At 41.5% G+C, this 23775-nt stretch overlaps 1 protein-coding gene across 3 annotated transcripts in view; it reads right to left on the bottom strand.

Moving 5' to 3' along the window:
• The window catches only part of ADCY8 (adenylate cyclase 8), a 225256-nt gene that overhangs the window by 66076 nt on the left and 135405 nt on the right, over positions 1-23775 (bottom strand). For 2 of the 3 annotated variants that reach the window (XM_010811937.4, NM_001192841.1), the window contains exons 8-9: positions 21381-21578; positions 4552-4652 (exon numbers count right to left, since the gene is read on the bottom strand). In XM_010811937.4, coding sequence (XP_010810239.2) covers positions 4552-4652; positions 21381-21578 — 299 coding nt within the window. The remainder of the gene's footprint in view (positions 1-4551; positions 4653-21380; positions 21579-23775) is intronic. The other variant, XM_025001640.2, reaches the window with a different exon arrangement.

Below are 23775 nucleotides of genomic sequence, written 5' to 3'. Positions count from 1 at the left end.
ATGTGATGTCTGTTGTTAAGAAAATCTTCAGCCATTATTACTTCAAAGATTTTTCCTGCTCAGATCTTCTTTCATCTCTTTCTGGTATTCCGATTATGCACAAGTTATACTTTTTGGAATTGTCCCAAAGTTCTTAGATGCTTTGATCTTTATTATTTTTTTCATTTCATTTTTCTGTTTGCTTTGCAATTTGGGAAGTTTCTACTGACCTATATTCAAGCTCACTGATTTTTTCCTCGGCCTTGTTGAATCTATTGATGAGCCCATCAAAGACATTCATTATTTCTGTTATGGTGGTTTTGAGCTCTAGTGTGTTTCTTTTTGACTTTTACTTAGAACTTCTATCGTTTCTTGAACCATGTCTACTTTTCCCAATTGAACCCTTGGTATGTAGCAATACTTATTTCAAGTTCTCTTTCTGATTATTTCAACAGACTGTCCTACCTGAGTCTGGTTCTGATGATTGCTTTGTCTCTTCTTCCCTTTTGGTATGCCTTGTAATTTTCTGTTGAAAACTGGTCATATTGTTTCAGGTTATAGAAACTGAGGTGAACAGACCTTCACTGTGGGGATTCATTAATGTATTAATCAGGCTAAGGGGTGGGCCATGTTGAGTGCGGTATCTGTAGGTACCAGTGGCTCCAGATTCTTCTTGTTTCCTTGGGTTTGTCTCTTCTCTTGAACTGAGCTCCCCTAAGTATTCACTGGGCTTCCCTGGTGGCTCAGACGGTAAAGAATTCGTCTGCAGCGCAGGAGACCGGGCTTAATCCCTGGGTTGGGAAGATCTCATGAGGAAGGGAATGGCAGCCCGGTCCAGTATTTTTGCCTGGAGAAGCCCACTTATCAGAAAGAGCCTGGGTCTCGCAGTTCTTTCAGTCATAGTCCTCAAATAATATACTGGATTCTTGATGTGGTGATAAAGTGTGGGGGATAGGGCTCTGCCAATCCTTTAAATCTCCTTCTTGATTTTAAAAACATTCTTCCTTTCCACCTTCTATTTATCTTAAGGCATTATGTGCTGCATTTATGTGGCTTATGTTTCCTCATATTAAAATCTGCATTTCTTAAATGTACCTTTCTTTTATATTCTTTTTGAGCACTCATCCCAAATTTCTAAGTTTTTTCTAATTCTGATTTAGGTTGTTATAGGCTGCTTTGAATCACATTAAGGGTTTCAGCTGGTAGGTTAAAATTTTGGTATCTATTGTAAGCATGTCTTTTGGAGTGTCATTGCCAATAAGGAAATCAATCTATTTTTACTTTATTATTGAAATATAGCTGATTTACAACATTGTGTTAATTACTGCTATAGAGCAAAGTGTTAATCTACTTTTAATTCTTTTTCTTATAATAGCTTTGTATGAGATTGCCACCAGTACATTTTGTTGCTAATTTTTGTTCTACACAAATTTTGCTAATTACACAAAAATTAGCAACAAAATGTATTGGTGGCAATCCCATACGAAGCTATTACAAGAAAAAAAGAGAATTTATAAAGAAGTATGGGTTGGGGTAGTTTTTTTTTTTTTAAACTCCGTAGAGTTTTCTTGTCTTTAAAAAAAGATTTATTTTATTTTGGCCGTGCTGGGTCTTTGTTGCTGCACGCAGTCTTCCTCTGGTTGCAGGGAGCGGGGGCTATTGTTCGTCATGGTGCGTGGGCTTCTCACTGCAGTGGCTTCTCTCGTAGAGGATCACAGGCTTCAGGTGCATGAGCTTTGGGAGTTGCAACACGCGGGCTCAGTGGTTGTGGCTCGTGGGTTCTAGAGTAAAGGCTCAGCAGTTGTGGCACACAGGTTCAGTTGCTCCATTGAATGTGGAATCTTCCTGGACTGGGGATCAAACCTGTGTCCCTTGCATTGCAAGGTGGATTCTTAACCACTGAGCCACTGGGGACGCCCCCACAGAGCTTCCTTTAACTGTTTTCATATAGCATTCAAAACTTGATGGCTAGATTCCTTTTCCATTTTTAATTGGACCATCCCTTTTCTTCTTCACTATCGCCCTCACTGTGAGTAATTTTGATCCTATTCACACAGGGCCCTGTCCTGGGAGGGAGATTTGGTTGGTCAGTTTTAGGAGCTCACAGTGTCTGATGGTTGTAGCTCTTTGAACCTTAACTGTAAGTCTTCATGCTCACCTGATGTTGGATTGGGCAAACCCCTTCCCACTTTCAATTGCTTTTGCAATTTGGTCCATGGCACTTTCCCATGGATATCTGTTGGCAATACTGGGACTCTTCTCTTCCTGGATCTGACAGATATCTGCCTGTTTATTTCCAATTCCTTCCACACAGATACTGATACCACACCAGTCTTGGGGCTCTTGGGAGACTGTCATTCCCATTTTGAAATTTTGGGGTTTATCACATTAATTCTGTTTGTTGCAAATATGGTCCTTGAGGTTTTTGGTTTTGCTATCTAGTTGCTCAGATATGTGGGAATTCTGAGAAATTCAGAAACATATAATTTCAGAGATGTACCACCATTTTCCCACAATCCCCTTTTTCTTTTGTCGTTGTTCAATTGCTAAGTCATCTCCGACTTTTTGTGACCCCAAGGACTGCAGCACACCAGGCTCCTCTGCCCTCTACTCTCTCCTGGAATTTGCTCAAATTCATATCTATTGAGTCAGTGATGCCATCTAACCATCTCATCCTCCACTGCCCCCTTTTCCTTCTGCCTTCAATCTTTCCCAGCATCAGGGTCTTTACCAATGAGTTGACTCTTCACATCAAGTGGTCAAAGATGATTCAGCTTCAGCATCAGTCATTCCAATGAATATTCAGGGTTTATTTCCTTGAGGACTGACTGGTTTGATTCCTTCTCCTTCAGTTCAGTTCAGTCACTCAGTCGTGTCCGACTCTGTGACCCCATGAATCGCAGCACACCAGGCCTCCCTGTCCATCACAAACTCCTGGAGTTCACCCAAACTTGTGTGTGTCGAGTTGGTGATGCCATCCAGCCATCTCATCTCCTATAGTCCCCTTCTCCTCCTGCACCCAAGCCCTCTTTTTCCTTATATCCCCGCTAATCAGGAAAAGGTCAAGCATTGCCATGCCCTTGAGTCGAACATCTTTCTGTCACAGAGTCATGCTACACCCTTCCTCAAAAACCTTCACAGGGTCTCTTTCTTGCTCCCAGATTCAATTATAAAATTCCTTAACATAGCATGTTGGCATTGAACTCCTGCTGGGTACCTCCTCATTTAGCCATGGCGCCCACCAAATCCTTGTACAAATGTTTTACTCTAGAGTCTTCCACTTACTGTGCTACAGACACGAGGTCGTTCACATCCCTGGGCTTTTTCCTGCGCTGTTTTCTAAACTGGGAACACCCTTCCACTCTTTTTCCTTCATCCTGCTCAGCTCAAAACATCAACCCTTCTGCCAACTTTCTTTAAACCACCTAGGCAGGATGAATCACTGATTTTGTGCAAAGCAGTTAAGTATTAAAAGCACAGACTGTCTCTGTTCAAATCCAGCTCCATCACTATATGGATGGGGATTAGAATGCTGCCTCACTAATTGGTTATTTTTGAGCCTTTATTGAGATAATCTGTGTAAAGGATTTAGCACATAATAGATGCTCAGTAACTGGAAGCCATTATTAATGTCTCTCTTTCTCACTAAATTACATCTTAGAAGATGCAGAGTTCCTCCTGCAAAATGATACCATCTTGAGGGGCCAGCGAGTTGCATTGCCTGTATTAGACGTTTAACTAATATTTGTTGATGTTATTTTTAACCATGCGACATGGGGAAATTCCTGGCAAGTTTAGGGGGAAGGGAATTTATCTGAAAAAAGAGGCAAGTGTTACCTTCCAGTACAGGAGATAGCAAAAAACATGGCCATTGGATGACTCTAGAACTAGCTTCTAATGCTGGCTCTTGCACCTATAATCTGTATGATGCAAGTCTGTGTCTAATAGTGTTAAGACTCCAGGCTGTGGAATCTGGTTTGAATCTAGGATGTAACATTTTTTACCTGTGAGACGTTAGGCAACTCTATTCACTACTCTGAACCTCAGTTTTCTCCTTTTTAAGTGGGGATAATAACAGTACCTACCCCATAGAGTTGTCATGAGAATTAAATGTGTTGGTATATGTAAAGAATTTGGATCAGGGAATGGCCACATATATTTGATTGTAGTATTATGAAAGTGCCAATTTCGCTGACCCTGAAAGCTAGGATATTCTATCTATAAACAATAAAGATGCAATTAACAAAGGGACCCGTTAATGGTGATGGAGGGATTTATACTTACTTTCTGCATTCATGGGTGCCATGTCAAATAAGAGGGTACCCTATGTTGATTTTTGTTGTTGTTTTTATTGAGATTGGGAAAAAGCTCTTGCCTTGGGAGAGTAATGAGGTTATTATGCAGAGTGAGACAACCAAAACAGACCCTGCTGTCATCAAATGTTTGGCTATGAATCCGAGATCCTGTTATTTCAAATTCCGATCCCTTGAAAAGGTCAGTGGCTGGCTCCAGGTGAGGGCCTGTCAGCTCTCAGAGACATTGCATCTGATAACTTAGTCCTTTCATATTTACCTTGAAGAAGGAAGCAAGCTTTGTATTGCCGTGATAAATAGAAGAACGATAAACGCACAGACCAAGTTTGATTTGAATACTTCATCCCTCATTTGAGAATACTGTAATTAAAAAAGAAAGGGGAGAATGAATTACATTGCAGCAGAGTTGGGCTCTTGGAAGAGTTAAGCTTTTACCAGTGTTTGGAGTCAGGGGGAAACATCAAGAAAAGATAAGGCATTTCAATATATATATATATATATGTATGTATATTTATTTGACATTAAGAGGCATCCATATGTTAATAAATCTTTGCGGGCATTACCTCCATCCCTCCCACCAGCCTTCCAGCGAGAGCCCAGGGGTGAATATGATCTCCTTTATAGCAGAACGGAGCGATTTCCTTTATAGCAAAAGGGAATGGGAGAGGGACTTTGCATGAGCTTATAAATCAGTTCTCCTCCTTCCTCTGAACTCACATCATCTGAACAAAACAGCAGAGCACACATCCATATACGTAGCAAATCAAATTCACATGGACTTTCTTCATGAGTAAACGTTAAGTCATTCAAGGATCTTGCTCTTGGGGACACAAGGAAATTTTTGACCATAGAGTCCTTCTGCCTCCCTTTTTCATGAAAACTATTGAAAAATAAATTCATGGAGTCTTAGAATAGAAAAGACCAAGAAAATCTCCAGCAAGGGCAGTCCTTTCATTGTGTACAAGAGAAACCAAGACTGATGGACCAATATGCCTGATTGCCCTTCTGTTGTCTGCTTGAGGTGGCCCTGGGGAATGGTGCTAACTTTATTTTGATTATCCAGAGTAGTCAGTAATTTCATTGTCCACCCTTAAAGGCTTCCGGAAGGTCAGCACTGAACGTGTATATACTTGTCTTAGTCCTGCCTAGTTTCCTGAACTTTGAGTCACTAAACTGAGGAATAATCCAATTCCTTCAGAAGGAAGAAAGGATTTTTAAAACTGAAAAAGGTCTTAAAGTTAGCCTACAACCAAGTCCCTCTTTTTGTCTTAATGCCAGAGAGGTCTAGTAACTCACCACAGATCACATAGCGCATAACATTTTGAGGGGTGGGAACAGAAAGCTAAGTCTGACTTTGCAATGTCTTTGATCCTCAATTTGAATTTCACCATGATTTTATGAAGGAAGCATGAGAACTTCCTTCATAAAACTTCCTTCTTTTCTGGAAGAGTTCTCATGCTCTATGTCCCTAATACTAAGAGAAGACTTACTTGGGTCAATGAAATCATAAAATTAGTCAAACTTACTGTTGGTATGGGAGTCCAGTCCCTGGTAACATGATTTTTATTCTCTTGCCTACTCCTTGGTGTGGTCTAGGTTTTAGACTGAACTCGCTGCTCGCTGTCATGGCTGTGATTTGGAGAGTGGGAATGACCTGCAGTTAGTGAACTGCATGGTGCAGGCACCAATGCAGCTCAGAAACTGCACATTCATCGCTGTCAGAGGGCAATGTTTTTTCTACTCACTGGTGCTGAGTCCTCTGCCTGTTTGCTGACAACCTGCTCCATACCTCGAGGTGAACATGTCCCTGAAAAATCATGTGGAATCTCCACTCTTGATAAAATGATAGAAAACTCGTGTTACTGACAGTTTTCTAGAGCAGTGCCTAAGAACAGGGCACCATCAGAGAGACCCACACATACCAACTTGAAAATAAGAGTTAGCCACAAAGCAGTTAATTCAAAGAACGATAAATGTCTGAATTCTTTCTAACGACCAGTTGCACAAGATCTAATTATTCTTTGTTGACTGATTTCAAACCAACTTGGTTATATAGACTTGATAATGAGATTTTAAAAACAACAATAATAATTTTTCTTGTATATAATCCCCCATAATGGCAGAAAGCAAAGAGGAACTAAAGAGCCTCTTGGTGAAGGTGAAAGAGATGAGCAAAAAAGCTGGCTTAAAACTCAACATTCAAAAAACTAAGATCATGGCATCCAGTCCCATCACTCCATGGCAAATAGATGGGAAAAAATGGAAACAGTGACAAAATTTATTTTCTTGGGCTCCAAAATCACTGTGGAGAATGACTGCAGCCATTAAATTAAAAGACTCTTGCTCCTTGGAAGAAAAGCTATGGCAAACCTAGACAGCATATTAAAAAGCAGAGACATCACTTTGCTGACAAAGGTCCATATAGTCAAAACTATGGTTTTGCTGATAGTCATGTACAGTTGAGAGAGCTGGGCCATAAAGAAAGTTGAGTGCCGAAGAATTGATGCTTTGAATCTGGTGCTAAAGAAGACTCCTGAGAGCTCCCTGGACCTCAAGGAAATCAAACCAGTCAATCCTAAAGGAAACAAACCCTTGAATATTCATTGGAAGGACTGATGCAGGAAGCTGGAGCTCCAATACTTTGGCCACCTGATGTGAAGAGCCGACTCACTGAAAAAGACCCTGATTCTGGGAAGATCGGGGGCAGGAGGAGAAGGGGTCAGCAGAGGATGAGATAGTTGGATGGCATCACTGACTCAGTGAACATGAGTTTGAGCAAGCTTATTTTCTTCTGATGGCAAGTTGGTTGGTGATGAAGTAGGAGGACTTACTTGGCCCCCAGATCCTCCACTCTGTCAGTGTTTCACAGTGAACAAAGCCAATTCCCTTTAACCTCAGTTTTCTTATCTGTCAAATGGGAGAATTAATATAATTCATAGGTTTTGCAAAGCTGTTCCATTTTACTGTATTTTGTTATGCTAGAATTTAATAATAACTTCTATCTTTTCATGTTTGAACTCCAGTGCTTAGGACAGGTCACAGAAAGGAAGAAACTTATAAGATCTGTGAAGATGATACCAATTAAATATAAAATATTGGTTTCATAATGGAGTGCATTGTTACTTTGGAAATGCAAAGGAGACAGAACTGTGGAAAGAACATCCTTAATTGGCTTAGAATGAGAGGGTGCTGAGACTGGTGATTCATTTCACTTCCTCTTGACTTGTGAAGATCTGAACGCTCTGGTTCACAGCTATATTAAGTTACACGTATTCTCCTTCCTGCCATAGTTAGACTCTTTATCTTGCCTCCTCTCTGTCCTCACTTGGCCCCACTTACTCTTTTATGTCTTAGTGGTGAGCATGGCGTAATTTAGAGCTAGACCACCAGGATTTGAATTCCAGCTTCACCACTTATAAGCAACGTAACCTTGGACAAATTTACCAAGTTTTGCACATCACAGTTTCCTCACCCAGAAAAAGGGGACAATAATAAAAGCTATCTTGTGTGGGTTGCCGGGAGGATGAAATGAGTTGATATATGTAAAGTGCTTAGAGTCATGCATGTAGCACATGGTAACCTTATATAATTATTTACTATAATCAATGAATTATACATATTTTATTGCTATACAGTAAGTCCCCTATATACAAATGAGTTCCTTTCCAAGAGCGCCTAAGTCCAGTTTGTTCATAAGTCCAACAAAGTTAACCTAGGTAACTAACATGATTGGCTATATAGTGTTATACTGTAATAAGCTTAGTACTTTTCACAAAAATAGCATGTAAAAAACACACACACAGAAAATAAAGAATTTTCAATCTTCAGTACCTTGAAAAGTACAACAGCTGGCATACAGGGGCTGGCATCGAGTGAACAGACAAGAAGAGTTACTGACTGGAGGACAGAGAGGAGGTGGGACATGGTGGAGCTGAAAGGTCATCAGGAGTAGGAGACAGAGGGCAAGCTGCAAGTTCACTCCCACCTGACACTGAAGAACACACATTTGCATCTTTGAAAGTTCTCAACACAAATGCTCCTATATAAGGGACTTAATGCATTTGTTACATTTTCCAAGTGTTGCTTTCTAGAATGCTGTCGTCCATTTTTCTGTACAAAATTGTACCTTGTACTCAGTAGAGTGCCCCAAAATGTTGCTGACTGATGGGTCCATCATGTTAGAAAGGATTCTTCTAAGGGGAATTACAATCTCCTATGTGATCTTTTGTCTTAGAAAAAGACTTTTGTCTTTATGCCTTCCTTTGCCTCCTATAAGATCTTTCGCCAAAGGGATAGAATTCTCCCTTCTCTGGGGACCTTTGGAAAAGGTGTCCTATAATTCACTGAGTCCTTAATCTATAAGAGGACTTGGCCATTGCATATGTTAAAAATGAAGAACTTGAGAATCAGACGTGGGAAAGAACTAGTCAAAGTCAATCAGGTGGTTGGTGGCAAAGTTCTGACAACAAGCCACATCCTGGCTCCTACTGGAGTTTTTGCTCCACTACACCACTGTCTTTGGACGGGAAATGTCCTGAGGACAGTAACTGAGCTAAGTGTGGATGGGATTAATACCCATTAAAAAGGCCATAATACTTGGAACAAATTACAAATGCTTCCTTTGAGAGCTTAGAATTTTGATTATAGGTACCCCTTTATATCCAGGTGTTCCACACCAGCAGATTCAACCAACCACAAATCAAAAATACTTGTGAAAAAAAAAAAAAACCTCCAGAAAGTTCCCCAAAGCAAAACTTGAATTTGCTACTCACTGGTGATTATTTACATAGTATTTACAACTGTATCTGCAACTATTAACATAGCATTTGAATTTTAAGTAAATTAGAGATGATTTGAAGTCTATGAGAGGATGTGTGTAGATTATGTGCAAATACTACATCGTTGTATGATCTTGGTATCTATGGTCCTGAAACCAATGCCCTGCAGTAGAAAGGGACAACTGTACTATTATTTTTCAATGTGCAGGGATTTGGTTGATTCAGGAAAGGGTCAGTTCAGAAAAGGGCCAAAATCTAGGATAACAAATTGAATAATAATAAGTAGGCAATATGCTAAGTGCTTATTGTGGATGATCTCATTTAATTATCATGACAACACTTTTAAGAAGATTGTATTTATCATATCCCCATTTTGCAGATAATGAAACTGAAAATTATTGAGTAACACAAGCAGGACCTCACAGATTGTAAAGAGGGAATCCAGACTGTTTAACCCCAAAGTTCAAGGTCTAAATAAAGAAAGTGAAGTCACTTGGTTGTGTCAGATTCTTTGCAACCCCATGGACTGTAGCCCACCAGGCTCCTCCTTCCATGGAATTTTCTAGGTAAGAGTACTGAAGTGGGTTGTCATTTCCTTCTCTAGGGGATCTCCCCGACCCAAGGACCGAATCCAGGTCTCCCACATTGTGGGCAGACACTTTACCATCTGAGCCACCAGGGAATCCCATATTATGTCAAGGGAGTGTGCAATTTCCTCGGTTCTGTTTCGTCACAACAAAAATTTGAGGCGATGGACCAGCATTACAGCCCTCGGACAGACTATGTCACAGCTCTCGGACAGATCAGTGTTACAGCTCCGTGTTACAGCTCAGTTTTATTTAGAAAATAAAGAAAAATACATCCTTGAGGTGTGAGGGCATGATGACCCAAAAGACATGAAGAGAAGAGAGAGAGAGTGAGAGAGGCAGAGAGAGACAGAAAGACCGAGAGAGACCAAGAGAGGGAGAGAGAGCGAGAGAGAGACCCTCGGTCCTTTGGCTTCTCTTATTATATGTTTTTTCTCTCCCCGGGCCTGCCGTATGTGAATTGGGCTAGCCAGGAATGCTGTTTGTTCTACATGAGGTCCTCACTCCAGTCCTCAGACCATCCTTTGTTTTATTTTCGGGGGCTTTTCCCTTCCTTGTCTTTTAGTCACCTTTCCTGGGTTCCCTTTTCCTATTCTAACTACCTAACATTTATCTGCTGAGACTTTGCTGTTTTTAAGATAAAATCATCTTCACAAGGTGAACGATCATATTTCAGTGATGTGGTTTACAATACAAAGAAAGAAAATGTATTAAAAATTTGAGTCTATGTAAAGGAGATCCAATCAGTCCATTCTAGAGGAGATCAGCCCTGGGTGTTCTTTGGAAGGAATGATGCTGAAGTTGAAACTCCAGTACTTTGGCCACCTCATGCGAAGAGCTGACTCATTGGAAAAGACTCTGATGCTGGGAGGGATTGGGGGCAGGAGGAGAAGGGGACGACAGAGGATGAGATGGCATCACCAACTTGATGGACATGAGTTTGAGTGAACTCTGGGAGATGGTGATGGGCAGGGAGGCCTGGCATGCTGCGATTCACGGGGTCGCAAAGAGTCGGACACGACTGAGTGACTGAACTGAACTGAACTGAAATCTTTATTAGAATGAAAGTGAAGCATAATCTGGGCAAAAAATGGACCTTAAAACACTTCATGAATCAGTCTAATACACTGGCACTGCTGCATTTTCATGATTGATTTATGGATTCTCATCACAAAGCAAAATAAAGAACCCTTTTCCTAAGGCCTAAATGGGTGAATGAATAACAGGGAAGAAAATAAAAGATACAGTGGATTTTATTAAATGCAACAGAATAAGAGGGACCACCACCTTCAAATAATTTTAAAAATTGTTTTAAAAATGAAAATTTCCTACTTGATTTGATTAGATTGGAACTTGGGTTCCCTTCCAAGGAAGTAGAGCAGGAAAAATTTGTGTTCCATTTTGTTCATTGTCTGTGGATGCTGGCCCTGCATTCTCTTGAAAGACATATTCATAAATGAACTCAGAACCATCAGGACCTATGACTTCCTAGATCTTTCATAAGGAAGCTTGGAACTGAAGTGTGATCACACAAGGAAAAGCCCTTTCTATATTCTTCATCTACAGAGATGTGATTAGGGAAGTTAGCTTGCCGAGGTGATGGACAGAGTTTCTAGTTTTTTACGTTTCTTTGCCTGAGACAGGCCTGGAAAATCATCCTAGGTGGGTCAGAGGGAAATCACCCCACTCTGCTAGATTCTCTAATTTGTTGCTGTTCAGTTGCTAAGTTTTGTTTGACTCTTTGCGACCCCATGGACTGCAGGACACCAGGCTTCCCTGTCCTCTACTATCTCCTGGAATTTGCTCAAACTCATATCCACTGAGTTGGTGATACCATCCAACCATCTCATTCTCTGTTGTCCCCTTCTCCTTTTCCTCCTGCCCCAAATCTTGCCCAGAATTAGAGTCTTTTCCAATGAGTTGACTCTCTGTATCAGGTGACCAAAGTACTGGAGCTTCAGATTCAGCATCAATCCTGCCAGTGAATACTCAGAGTTGATTTTCTTTAGGATTGACTGGTTTGATCTCTTTGCTGTTGAAGGGACTCTCAAGAGTCTTCTCCAGCACCACAGTTCAGAAGCATCAATTCTTTGGCATTCAGCCTTCTTTATGGCCCAACTCTCTCATCTGTACATGACTATTGGAAAAACCATAGCTTTGAATATACAAACCACTTTCACATCTGAAAAGTGATGTCTCTGCTTTTAATGTGCCATTGAGGTTTGTCATAGCTTTTATTCCAAGGAGCAATTTTGACTATGAGCCAAAAGGTACTTACTAAATTCTTACCTCTCTACAAGATGTAGAGGACACTTCAAACCAAAGCAATAATCTAGTTAACTGTCCAAAATACAGTGAGTTTTGTCTTTTTTTTCTTTTTCATGTATTTATTTGGATTAAAAAATTTTATAGGTGGAGTGGGGATTTTATTTGTCACCTTGATCTAACTTTGATGAATGCTGATTTCACTTGGCAAAACCTCAGAAATGAGCCATTAACTCCTACTGGAACATTTCCAGTGATGAAGAAATCAGCCTCTCAGTTGACAGCCCATTCCATCTTTGGATAAATCTAATTTGAAGAAAGATAGTTTTCTAGCACATCTCTCACTAATATAAATTAATATGTTAAGAATCTCAACTGAGACAATCTACTCATTTTGTACGACCGAACTAAAGAATGTAACCTCCATTCTGTTGTTGAGTCCATGCATTGTGAAACCTGGCACTGACTAGAGCACTCTTAAATTAGATCATTTGGGTGGAAGACATATGTATAGTAAAAACCAGGAAACTAATTTTCAGTCCTTTCATATTTTGAAATAGACTCTATTTCGTATCTTGGTGTCTAACCAAATCATTACCAGGAACATTTCTATGAGGGACAGGTGTATCTGAGGAATGTCTCACTGGTATACTTCTTCTGAAGAGACTTGACCTTCAAACACAGGTGGTCTCCTCATCTTTAACAAAGTCACAAGGAATCTTGCTAATGCGTATTTAAGATGGACAGCTTCAAAAGTGTGAGACAGAGAGGATCCCACCCCAGGAATGACAAAAGATCCTTAATGATAACATAGTATTGTGAATCTATCTTGACAATGACCATGTATTATGGTCTTCCTTGGTGGCTCATCTGGTAAAGAATCCACCTGCAATGCAGGAGACCTGGGTTCGATCCCTGGGTTGGGAATATATGGGTTTGATCCCTGGGTTGGGAAGATCCCCTGGAGAAGGGAATGGCTACCCCCTCCAGTATTCTAGACTGGAGAATTCCATGAACTGTATAGTCCATGGCATCACAAAGAGTCAGACATGACTGAGCGGCTAAGCACACAATGTATTATGGTCTTCCTGGGGAGGGAGATGGATTGCCATATGAGAATTCCAAGTCAAACTTTTACAAAGTTTACAACCCACCATTCTCCCAGCTCACCCTTCTCCAAATCTCCCATTTTGGGGAGGAAAGACTCTTCCTTTCTTGAGGACCAGTCGCCCAAGACATGGTGAGGGGATGAGAATGATAACTGCTTCTTGACTTTTTGCCCAGAAGCCCGTAGTTTTAGATGACGCTTATACCCACACATAAAACAACAGATTACTTTTAAAGACTGAGATGGTGACCTTTAGGCTGAAATCATCATAATTGTATCATTCTACACTAGATTATTACAGATGAAATTGGTACTCCTGACTCTGAAAATGTGGCACGGGAGCTAGCTAATTGATCTGATGAAAAAGACAAGTGACACAGCCCTCGATCTCATTTGACCTCCTAGAGGGCATAGAAATAGCAGTAATTTTACAAGATAATGTCAAGAAGGTAAAGGATTCCCCCTTAGCAATTGTTTGAATAGGAATGATTTCCCTCCCAAGACTCTTCAAAACCTGTCCCTCTTACCTGAAAAAGGTGGTCTAAATATTTTTATTATTCTGAATCTTATTAGAGCAATAAAACTCAAGAATAACCTGAGGCTACAAAGGAATAATTCCTTCAAAAACCAGAGACCACTTGGTTCAGTGTTAAATGTATCTCCCCTCTGCATTTAAATAAGAAATAGTGTGCTTCAACACATTCTGAACATTTCCCAAAACAGACAAAAGCATTTTTTTTCTCATTACTTAATCCCAGAATCCAACATCTTAATAGATTTTTCATTCATTTACCTAGCCTCCTCTGCTTTGCTGAAACTCCTCCTTATTTTAGTTCACTCATTATAACTCCAATAGTTTATAGAAAGAAGAAATATTTCAAAGTTTGTGACACACTTTTCCTGAAATCTCTTAAGCCTTCAGTTAGCTTTGATTTTCTTTATAAAGCATAGAGAAAACTGAGTGAAATTCTGAACAGATATAAGAACCAATTGTACTCAGGCAAAGGATTATATAAAGGTTTCTTTGTGTGACAAATCCTTGTTTTTATGTGGTTACTGAACATAATAAAAGTAACATTAAATGAATGGTTTGAAATATTCAGCACAGAACTTAGTTCATAGCAAGCACTATCTATGGGCTTTGGGTGTGTACTCGATCAGTATATATACCTTACAAGGTTATGAATTTATGAAAGTCGTGACCCTAGTACCCTAAGATATAAGACACATTAAGATTGCTCCTTACACCACTGTTTTTAATGAAGTAGTTTCTCTAAAGAAGCTGTAGAAGTGTAAGATTTATTTAAAGTGAGGATGCAGCCTCACCCAGAATTGGATTGGCATAGAATTCATCAGAAGGAAAGAGAAAAAATAACTACTGCATTTACTCAGACATCTATTATATGTGTATTACATCATCTGATTTTTACAACATTCCAGTGAAGGGGAGGTGGTATGATCACCATCATCTCACTGAGATCAAACACCTTTTCCTCCATCACCTAGCCAGTATCTAGCAGGAATTGGGTTCAAGTCACGTCTACTCAGTAAACAAGCTTATGTTCTTTCCTCTGTCTTTTAACAAAGACTTGTGAGCTTCCCTGGTAGCTCAGATGGTAAAAAGTCTGCATGCAATGTGGGAGACCTGGGTTTGATCCTGGATTGGGAAGATTCCCTGGAGAAGGAAACAGCAACCCACTCCAGTATTCTTGCCTAGAGAATCCCCATGGACAAAGGAGCCTGGTGGGCTACAGCCCATGGGGTTGCAAAGAGTCGGACATGACTGAGCAACTTTTACTCACTCAAAAACTTGTGAAATAAATGAAGCTTTTGCATGTGCACAGGGGTGTCTATCTATCAACTTGTTATTATCCAATAATGATCTGTAAGTTAATCAAGTTTCCATTGCACCTACATCTATTTTCAAAGTGGGATTTGAACCAATGTCTGTTTGACCCCCTAGCCTGAGGCCTTGGAAGACATTCCTTTTGGAGACATTCCTTCTAGGCTTATCTGAGACCATGTGGACCTTGTTTATGGACCCAAGACCTTCTGACGTGATCTGATCTCTGAAGGCATGAAGGAAGTGACTAAGCAAGCCCAAGTTTCAAAGTACAGCCAAGAACGGAGAAATGTGACTGGCAACTCAGGACAACAGAATCCCAGAAGGATTTTCTCAAAATGTAGGTCCCTCATGGGCAGGCGCTTACATTTTAAACAAAACCTTCAAGTTTGAAAACTATTAGCCTAGGACAAAGGCTTTTTATTGCTTAAATTTGTAAGGGTGATAAAGGAGGCCTTGATTTCTCAAAAAAAAAATTTCAGAATTTAACAGGAATACACTGGCATTGAAAGAAGGAAGGAAATCTAATTGCCATCAATATGGTTTGATTTTTAACAGCACACTAAACATCAAAACATAAATTTTCAATCAATTTTGAAGTGTGCACTAAACATATCTTAATCTTTATTCAAAATAAGGAAGTTGCCTCATTCTGAGGTGGTCCTGATGTTTTGTAACATCAAGTTGAGTGAAGTCATTCCAGTTAACTATTTCCATGTGATTTAAGCAGTCTTTCTTTGGCCTGGAAACCAAAGTAATTGTAGTTAATTGCCTTCCTCATCTAAGTTTCACTCAGAGCCTTGTCCCAGAAGAGAAATAAGGGGTAGAGGCTGAGAAATATCGCCTTTCTATAAGTGTTCTGGGATTAAGATCCTCAAATATAAAGAACACTCACAAATCAATAAGACAGAAATGAGCATCACAATAAAAGAAGACAATTAAGACGAACATTCAAGTCACATAATTAAGACAAATGTAAAGATCACAAAAGAATATAAAGACCAAAACATAAAACACATATACAGAAAGACATTCAAACTCAAAAATAATTTTTTTAAATACGGCAGGAAGATGCTCCTTGTATCTTATCAAGTCGGCAATTTTTAGAAAGTATAGGCACAATTTTTGAGGGTTATTTCAGAATGCACATTGAGTATTTTAAAATGCATTATCTTATACCCATTTTTATGATTTTATCCCAAGAAAATAATTAAACATGGATGTATGATTTAACTCTGACCCTGGTAATGGCAATGCAATTTATGATTTGTAATAGTTAAAAACTGAGGGAACAAAAGCAAACGTAGCTAAAATATGCACTGGAATAGTACAGTTACAAAAAATATTTTGTAACTAAACATTTATTATTGTGGGGAGAAGTTCAAGTGAAGAATGCTTAACACTGTCTTACAAGGCATGATGTACAAATGGCCCTGTTTTAATAGAAGCATTGCACGGGTAAGTGTAAAGAATCACACTCATAGAGACTAGCATGACACATGACAAAATATTAACACTGGGCATTGCGGATAGAGATCACAAGAGATGTCATTTTCTTCGTTTCGCCTTATATGCTTGATATAAGCTTTTGCTAGGGCAAACGCATTACCTTTTTTAGGAAAAAAATTCATATATAATAGAAGACAAAACCCAATATGATTGACAGTATGTGACAAACGCCATGATTCCTACTTCTCTTTATCACAGTTCTAATTTTTTTTCGCCCCTGAGATCTGTAAGCTCCCGTTAGGAAATTTTAGCCGGAAATTAAAGATGGGCAGAGAATTCTTCAGTTAAGGGGACCTTAGATGACTGGATAAGGGCTCTACCCCCATTCTGGAGTCTTTCCGGAAATCTCACGTGGTTGCCGCGGAGTGAAGATGTTGAAAATCACTACTTCTAACCCGGCCGCGGTCTAAGCCTGGGGTCACATGACTTGTCACCCCTGTGATTTCTGAGTGACTGGAGCTGCTATTTATAATTACAGGGAGAAAACGGATGTAAACTGGGCAAACCAGGACACGTGTTCATCAAGACCTTCGGGAATTCACAGCCTCAAAGCACTGACTGCTGAAAGCTACCAGGAGCTGCCCAACTATCTCATTTCACAGATGAGAAAACGAGGACAGAGAAAGAAAGTGTGCTGTTCAAACTTAGTTAAGACACAGGAGTCATGAGCATACTTTCTGAAGCTTAACTTGGAAGATTTCTCTGTGTGGACATCCCATGAACCACCATGAGATGACATGGCAGGGAGTAAGCAGAACATTACAATCTTCTCTCCTGAAACTCCACTGTCAAGAGTCAGACCAAAAGCAACCCATGTCTTTTGGCTCTTAGGATTCACAACATATAGCCTGAGGCCAGTTGCAGGGGTGAGGCAATTTCCTCAAAGATTCTCCTTATTAACCTGAGTCTTCAGTACTCTTGCCTGGAAAATCCCATGGACGGAGGAGCCTGGTAGGCTGCAGTCCACGGGGTCATGAAGAGTTGGACATGACTGAGCGACTTCACTTTCACTTTTCACTTTCATGCGTTGGCGAAGGAAATGGCAACCCACTCCAGTGTTCTTGCCTGGAGAATCCCAGGGACGGGGGAGCCTGGTGGGCTGCCGTCTATGGGGTCGCACAGAGTCGGACACGACTGAAGCGACTTAGCAGCAGCAGTAGCAGTCAGTCACTCAACAAGTATTTATGCAACACTGGGAGGTGGGTAAAAGTCCCACTTAACACACAGCTTGGTACATATGCTAGCTAATTTTTACAAGCTAATGTAACCAAGAAGTGTCTGGATGATATTTCAAAGTGTTTTTTCACGTTCTCCAATTCACAAATAAAGGTGGAAAGGAGAACAGTTCCCTTATTCAAATAACCATATATTGTTCAAACAGAATGAAGCCTTTTCTTCCTACAGAATTTCCAAGATAAAAATCATTGTTTCCATTTCCAGTTTTTCTCTCAGAAAATATACTTTTATGGTCCAAACTTGCTCCCAAACAGCAGGGTAGGGCAGTGGGAAGAGAAAACACTTTGGAGTCACAAATACAGTAAATATTTCAACAAATCTAAGATGCACAATTTTTACCCTACCTTTTAACACTTAAATCAGAAAGTTACCTTAACTGTCAGTGGAGACTTAAAGTCTTGAATTCTTCCAGGGAGGTTTGTGATTGCTGCTACTGGTCACTAGGGGGCGATACGAACCCAGTGACGTGAAAGTCTCTCGGTCGTGTCCGACTCTTCGCGACCAAGGCCTTGGACTATACAGTCCACGAATTCTCCAGGCCAGAATACTGGAGTGGGTAGTCTTTCCCTTCTCCAGGGGATCGTCCCAACCCAGGGATTGAACCCAGGTCTCCCGCATGGCAGGCAGATTCTTTATCAGCTGAGCCACTAAGGAAGCCCCAAAATACTGGAGTGGGTAGCCTATCCCTTCTCCAGCAGATCTTCCTGACCCAGGAATCGAACCCAGGAATCCTGCATTGCAGGCAGAGACCACTTTAAATTCTCTGCCTGACTTTTTTTAAAGATGATATTCAGAGTGTGAACTCAGGTGGCAAAACCATGTGCATTCCATTTTGGAGTTCAATTTCTTGGAGAGGATTTTTATTTGTTTGTTTTTTCATCTAACCAATAGCCAGGGAGAGGCATGTGAATTTCCTTGTTTACTCTGTCTATTGGGTGGTTTTTCTTAGTGCTGCACAGAAACCAAACACCTCACAGTCGATGGTACCTTAGAGTGGATAAAATATGGCAACCAAATTCTGAGATCTATAACTTCTACTTAACCTCTAAGAGGTTCAGTTTTCTCTTACAAAAGTAAGTGAGATAGTAATGTTTCCCTGGGGATGCAATAGGCCAGTATACCGAAACGCTGGCCACAGAGTAGATGGATACTGATGCTATGCTCTAACTCTGGAGTCCTGTGAATTTGAAGCCTCTGCTTTTATTTTGGTAAGGCTTCTGGGACCCTTTCTTACCTGACCTCTCTCCCAAATCCCTGCCCTGAGCTTTCCACTTCATCCAAAGTTCAAAGAGAAGAGAATGAAGATGGCACAGGATTGCCTTCTCCAGACAAGGGCCTGGGGGAGCAGATCCTCAGGGCTCCTGGGAGGGGCAGTGTCCTGACCAGACCAGGGCACTGGCTTTGGGGTCACAGTGAGCTCAGATTGCAGTCCCTATACTGACAGCTTGAGTTTGGGTGGGCTACTGAATCATTTCTCCATGCCCCCATTTCATCAAGTATAAAAGGAGGGTCTTTATAACATCCATTGGGTTGGCCAAAAAGTTCGTTTGGGTTTTTCTGTAACATCTTATGAAACACCTGAATGAACTCTGGCCAACCCAATATTTCTTACTGTCATTGTTAGTCAGTTTGTGCTCATAGCTTAGAAATTGTTGTTGTGTAGTCGCTAAGTCCTGTTTGACTCTTGGTGACTGTAGCCTGCCAGGCCCCTCTGTCCATGGGATTTCCCAGCAAGACTACTGAAGTGGGCTGCCATTTCCTTCTCTAGGGGATCTTCCTGACCCTGGAATCGAACCTGCGTCTCCTGCTTGGCAGGCAGATTCTTAACCACTGAGCCACCAGGAAAGCACATAACTTAGAATGGTACCTGTTGTTGTTCAGTTGCTAGTCATGTTTGACCCCATGAACTGCACTTCTTGTTTTTGTGACCCCATGAACTGTAACCTGCCAGGCTCTTTTGTCCATGGGATTTCCCAGGCAGGAATACTGGAGCAGGTTGCCATTTTCTTCTCCAGGGTGAAATAACCACTGGTTACTACTTTTGATATATCCTCTGCTCAGCAGTAGTGTTGCCCCCGGAGAGGGTCTCTGAGCAGGAGTCAACGAGGACTGTCTCTGTGACACGAGGGGAGTGAGCACTATCCTGTGTGCCTCGATTGCCAGCCCCTGGGAGCCCATGTGATGCAGAGCACGTGCTAGATGGTGTAAGACTGGACTATCAGTGACCTAATCCCCACGTGTCTGTTCAGGAGCAGATGCTGTCCCTTGCTTCTCCTAGAAGAACCTCCCTGGTCACAGAAAGCAACCTCTGATACATAGTGCCTCCTCTACATCCAATACCCCTCCAACTCCAGTGCCTGCAGGTGAGCACCAGACACTATTGAATAAAATACATTAGAAATGATCTCTAGTCTGTAGGGGTCAGGTCATCAGTGAAGCAAGTACATCTTTAGCAAGAATGAATAAAAGAGTTTTTACACAGCTCTGGACACAGCCTAATTGAGAAGATTCTTTGTAAGACCACCCTGCCTTTCCTAGCTCCTTCAATGGAGAAGCCAGGATAGAAAATGCCTTTAATTATATTACTAACAAGAAAAATCCACCTGCAATGGTGGGGGCAGGGGGAGGGTTGTTGAATAGGCAAAGTGTTTCTTTTCCTTTTGTTTTGTTAGTACATAGACACAATACATTCAAACTGTGAATCGCAGGTGAAGATCTTAATTTTGGAGTTTGCAACTTTCAGATAGTTATCAAAGAGACTCACTGGGAATAATGCATGTGCTTGGAAGTGTGAATTCTCCAAACCCAGCAAAGTAGACTCTCCCAGGCAGCTGAGCAAACTTGCAAAAAATTGCTCATTGGAGCTTTGCAGAGTATCAAATCAAACTCCTGAAATTTGCTTGCAAATCCCCTGCTGTTCTTGCCGGAGGCTCCTGCAGATGCTAAGCACCTCCTGTGCTCAGCCAAGGAAGGTCTGTCAGCTTCCATCAGTGCAAACGAGCAGCCTAGTTACCCAGGGACAGCACCCACTCATGGTTTGGTGCTGGGGGGAGGGGAGAAGGGGCATGAAACTAAGTCATCATCAATACGGTAATGGTGGCCACTTTTGAGCAGTTGATCTCATCGAGGCATTGCCTGGAGCATTTCATCCTAAATTATCAGGGAGGCGTGTCCATCAGCCTCATTGCACAGAGAGGATCTCCTGCTCAGAGACTCCTTCACTTACTGAGGGTCACACAGCAAGGAAGTGGCAGAGGTGGAACTGGAACCCAATTCTGAATCCAGTACCACGTACTATGCGTACACCGGGGGGACTCTGAGCAGCCGACAACTGGGAGAATGGGAGAACAGGTGTCCACATCTAACAAAGACAGTGTCTATCACTAATACTTGCATTAGGTTATTGGGTGCCCCCATATAGTAGGTTACAAGGGTAGCAGATTCACCTAAAATCAAAGGCAAGTGGGTGCTAACGTCACTTGGGTTAATAATCTCAAAGTGGAAGGAACTCCTTTGTTCTTTCCATCATCTTTTCCATAAAGAGCAGACTTGACGCTCTCTTTATCTAACCAGCATCTCCTTTCATGGCCTTCGGTCTACTCATGATTTTCAAAGAGAAAAAAGAAAAGACAGTACCAAACCAAACAAACACACAACAGACACACCAACCAAAACCGCAGCCCCTGGGCTCTCTCTCTGGTCCCGTGAACATTTACGACAATTTATTTCAGAAAAAGAGCCACTGTGGAGACCCAGCTCTACCTTGTGCTCCAGGCTGGAGTCTTTAAACATCAGTGAGAATGGCTTGATATGCTCTCTTCTCAATTTATCACCACTCCGCAAGTCGATGGTATGTTCTATTCTCTTGTTAATTTCCTCAGGCCCAGACTGGACATGCAAAGCTTGTGCAAGATGGTTTGGAAGTAGATTTATTGAATTTCTTGTTAGGGCAGCCAGAGTCTAGGGGGAAAGCACATGCAAACACAATAAACCTGCTAGTCCCCTTTGGATTAAAAAGAAAGGCAATGTGTTCAGATTAGGTTGCATCGCAAACAGTAATAGCATTCCATGCAGTTGTATTCAGTGAAACCTACAGAAGTCGATAAGTTAGCATTTGGTTCCCAGAAACACAACCTGGAAAAACAATATATCAAGGGGGACATTTCCCTCTCCTCTGTGTAGGTGCACTGAATTCCTTCAGTTCAGGTGTAGGGAGAGCTGTCGGTTTGCAAATGTTAACCAAGAGCCTTCTCTAACCAGGCACATCCCTGGTTTGAGAGAAAGAAAACCAATACAAATAACAGAAGGGAAAACAGAGCTGAAAAGCCCACAGAAATGATCCTCTCCAACCAAGTAGCTTCCACATTTTCATGTGGTCTTTCCTTGAATGGTGGTGGAGAGACTTGGGGACGAATGGCTTGCAAATTTTTTTTTTTTAGCATTTCTCATGGACAGTCAAATAAGCCAGAATCTGCTACTTAAGCTTGATGATTGTTAGACCTTGTACACTTGATGAATGTTTTTCCCCATAGACTGTTATATATCTATATTTTTGTATAGATATATGTGTTTGATTTCCTTTAGGCAAAAATGCAAGCAGTTGCAGCCTCTCACCGTTTCACAGGATTAAACAGCAGGAGGTGGGGAAAGGTACAACCACCATGGTTGATCACTGGGTGTGGCCACATGGACACAGAAATAGCACTGGCTTAGGAAGACCCAGCAGATTTGGCAGAGGGGACTCTGTCTCCTGGCATCTTAACTGCAGGTGACAAGATCAACCAGTAGGATCCAGTCAAATGCAACACCGACTCACAGCTCCAATTTCAACTTCTTTGACCCAAAACATTAGAGTTGGAGCTCGAGGACAACAAGGCTCATCTCCTCCCCCAAAAGATCTCTTGAGAAGACGTGGAGGATGCAGTACCTCTGTAGAGGGGAAGAGAAAGCTCTGCCTCCGAACACACTCACTGCATCTTCTTTTCTCTGCCAGCCTCTCATCTTGGCCAGTGTTAGACCATAGGCTAGACTGACATAAGATGATGCAGTCATGAAATAACAGCCTGTGAGAGCTGATAGAACACCTTGGAGGCCCTCCTGCCTGAATCCTTCATATACCCATGTTGTGGTTGTTGTTCAGTCGCTTAGTCATGTCTGACTCTTTGTGACCTCATGAACTACAGCACGCCAGGCTCCCCTGTCCTTCACTATGTTCTGGAGTTGGCTCAAACTCATGTCCATTGAGTTGGTGATGCCATTCAACCAATCTCATCCTCTATCACCTCCTTCTCTTGCCCTCAATCTTTCTCAGCGTCAGGGTTTTTTCCAAGGAATTGGCTCTTTGCATCAGGTGACCAAAGTACTGGAGCTTCATGAGCCTCAAAGAATTATACTCATGAGCCATCAGCTTCTCTGCAGCCAGGTCAGACTCTCTGACTGTGGAGCCAGAGTTGGGGGCTTTGATCTCGTGGAGCCCAGTAGCCCATTCCATGAGTATTCCTCTCTATGACACTGTTGGACTCTTCCTTTTAATCTTCATGTAGATACTCAACATAACCTAAATTCATAGTCTCTAAAGAATTCTAGAGCAGGGCTTTATCACTGGTAGAATTTACTGAAAACCTTTTCTCCAGCCTCACGACAAAAGATGGAGTCACAGGTGCCAACACGAGCAAGTACAGTATATGCTCTGAGGATTCTGAAGCTAATTTGAGCACTGAGTGCCAAGGAGGCAACCACAGAGAAAGAAACAAATGTCAGGTGGAGGTACGGCAGGATGAGCAGTGAGGAGGAGTGCCGGATCCAAGAGAAGGAAGCAGGTACCAGTGTCTTAGAAAACCGAACAGCAGGGTTCATACTGGGGCAGGGGGTTTGAGCTCTGGGGTTAAATGTTTTTAGAACAGCATCTCAGAAGGTGAATGAGACTGGAGCCTACCCTCTGTGGATCTCCTATCGGCTTCTCGGGCAGAAATTCTCTCCACTGTTTGGAAATGTCAGAATTCAGTCTTCTATCCCAGAGAGGAGGTGGGAAACTATGCTCCTCACGGCAGACCCAAAACACAAACTGAGGTGTGCCCAGTACCATTGGGAACATAATTTTCCAAACTCCATTCCAGGTCTATGAATTTGGGCAAATTGTTTAAACCCTGTGGAACTT

This window comes from Bos taurus, chromosome 14, assembly GCF_002263795.3.
Source record: "Bos taurus isolate L1 Dominette 01449 registration number 42190680 breed Hereford chromosome 14, ARS-UCD2.0, whole genome shotgun sequence".
NCBI classification, from domain to species: Eukaryota; Metazoa; Chordata; class Mammalia; order Artiodactyla; family Bovidae; genus Bos; species Bos taurus.
The sequence above is the reverse complement of the archived record's forward strand: the minus strand, read 5'-3'. Positions and strand labels throughout refer to the sequence as shown.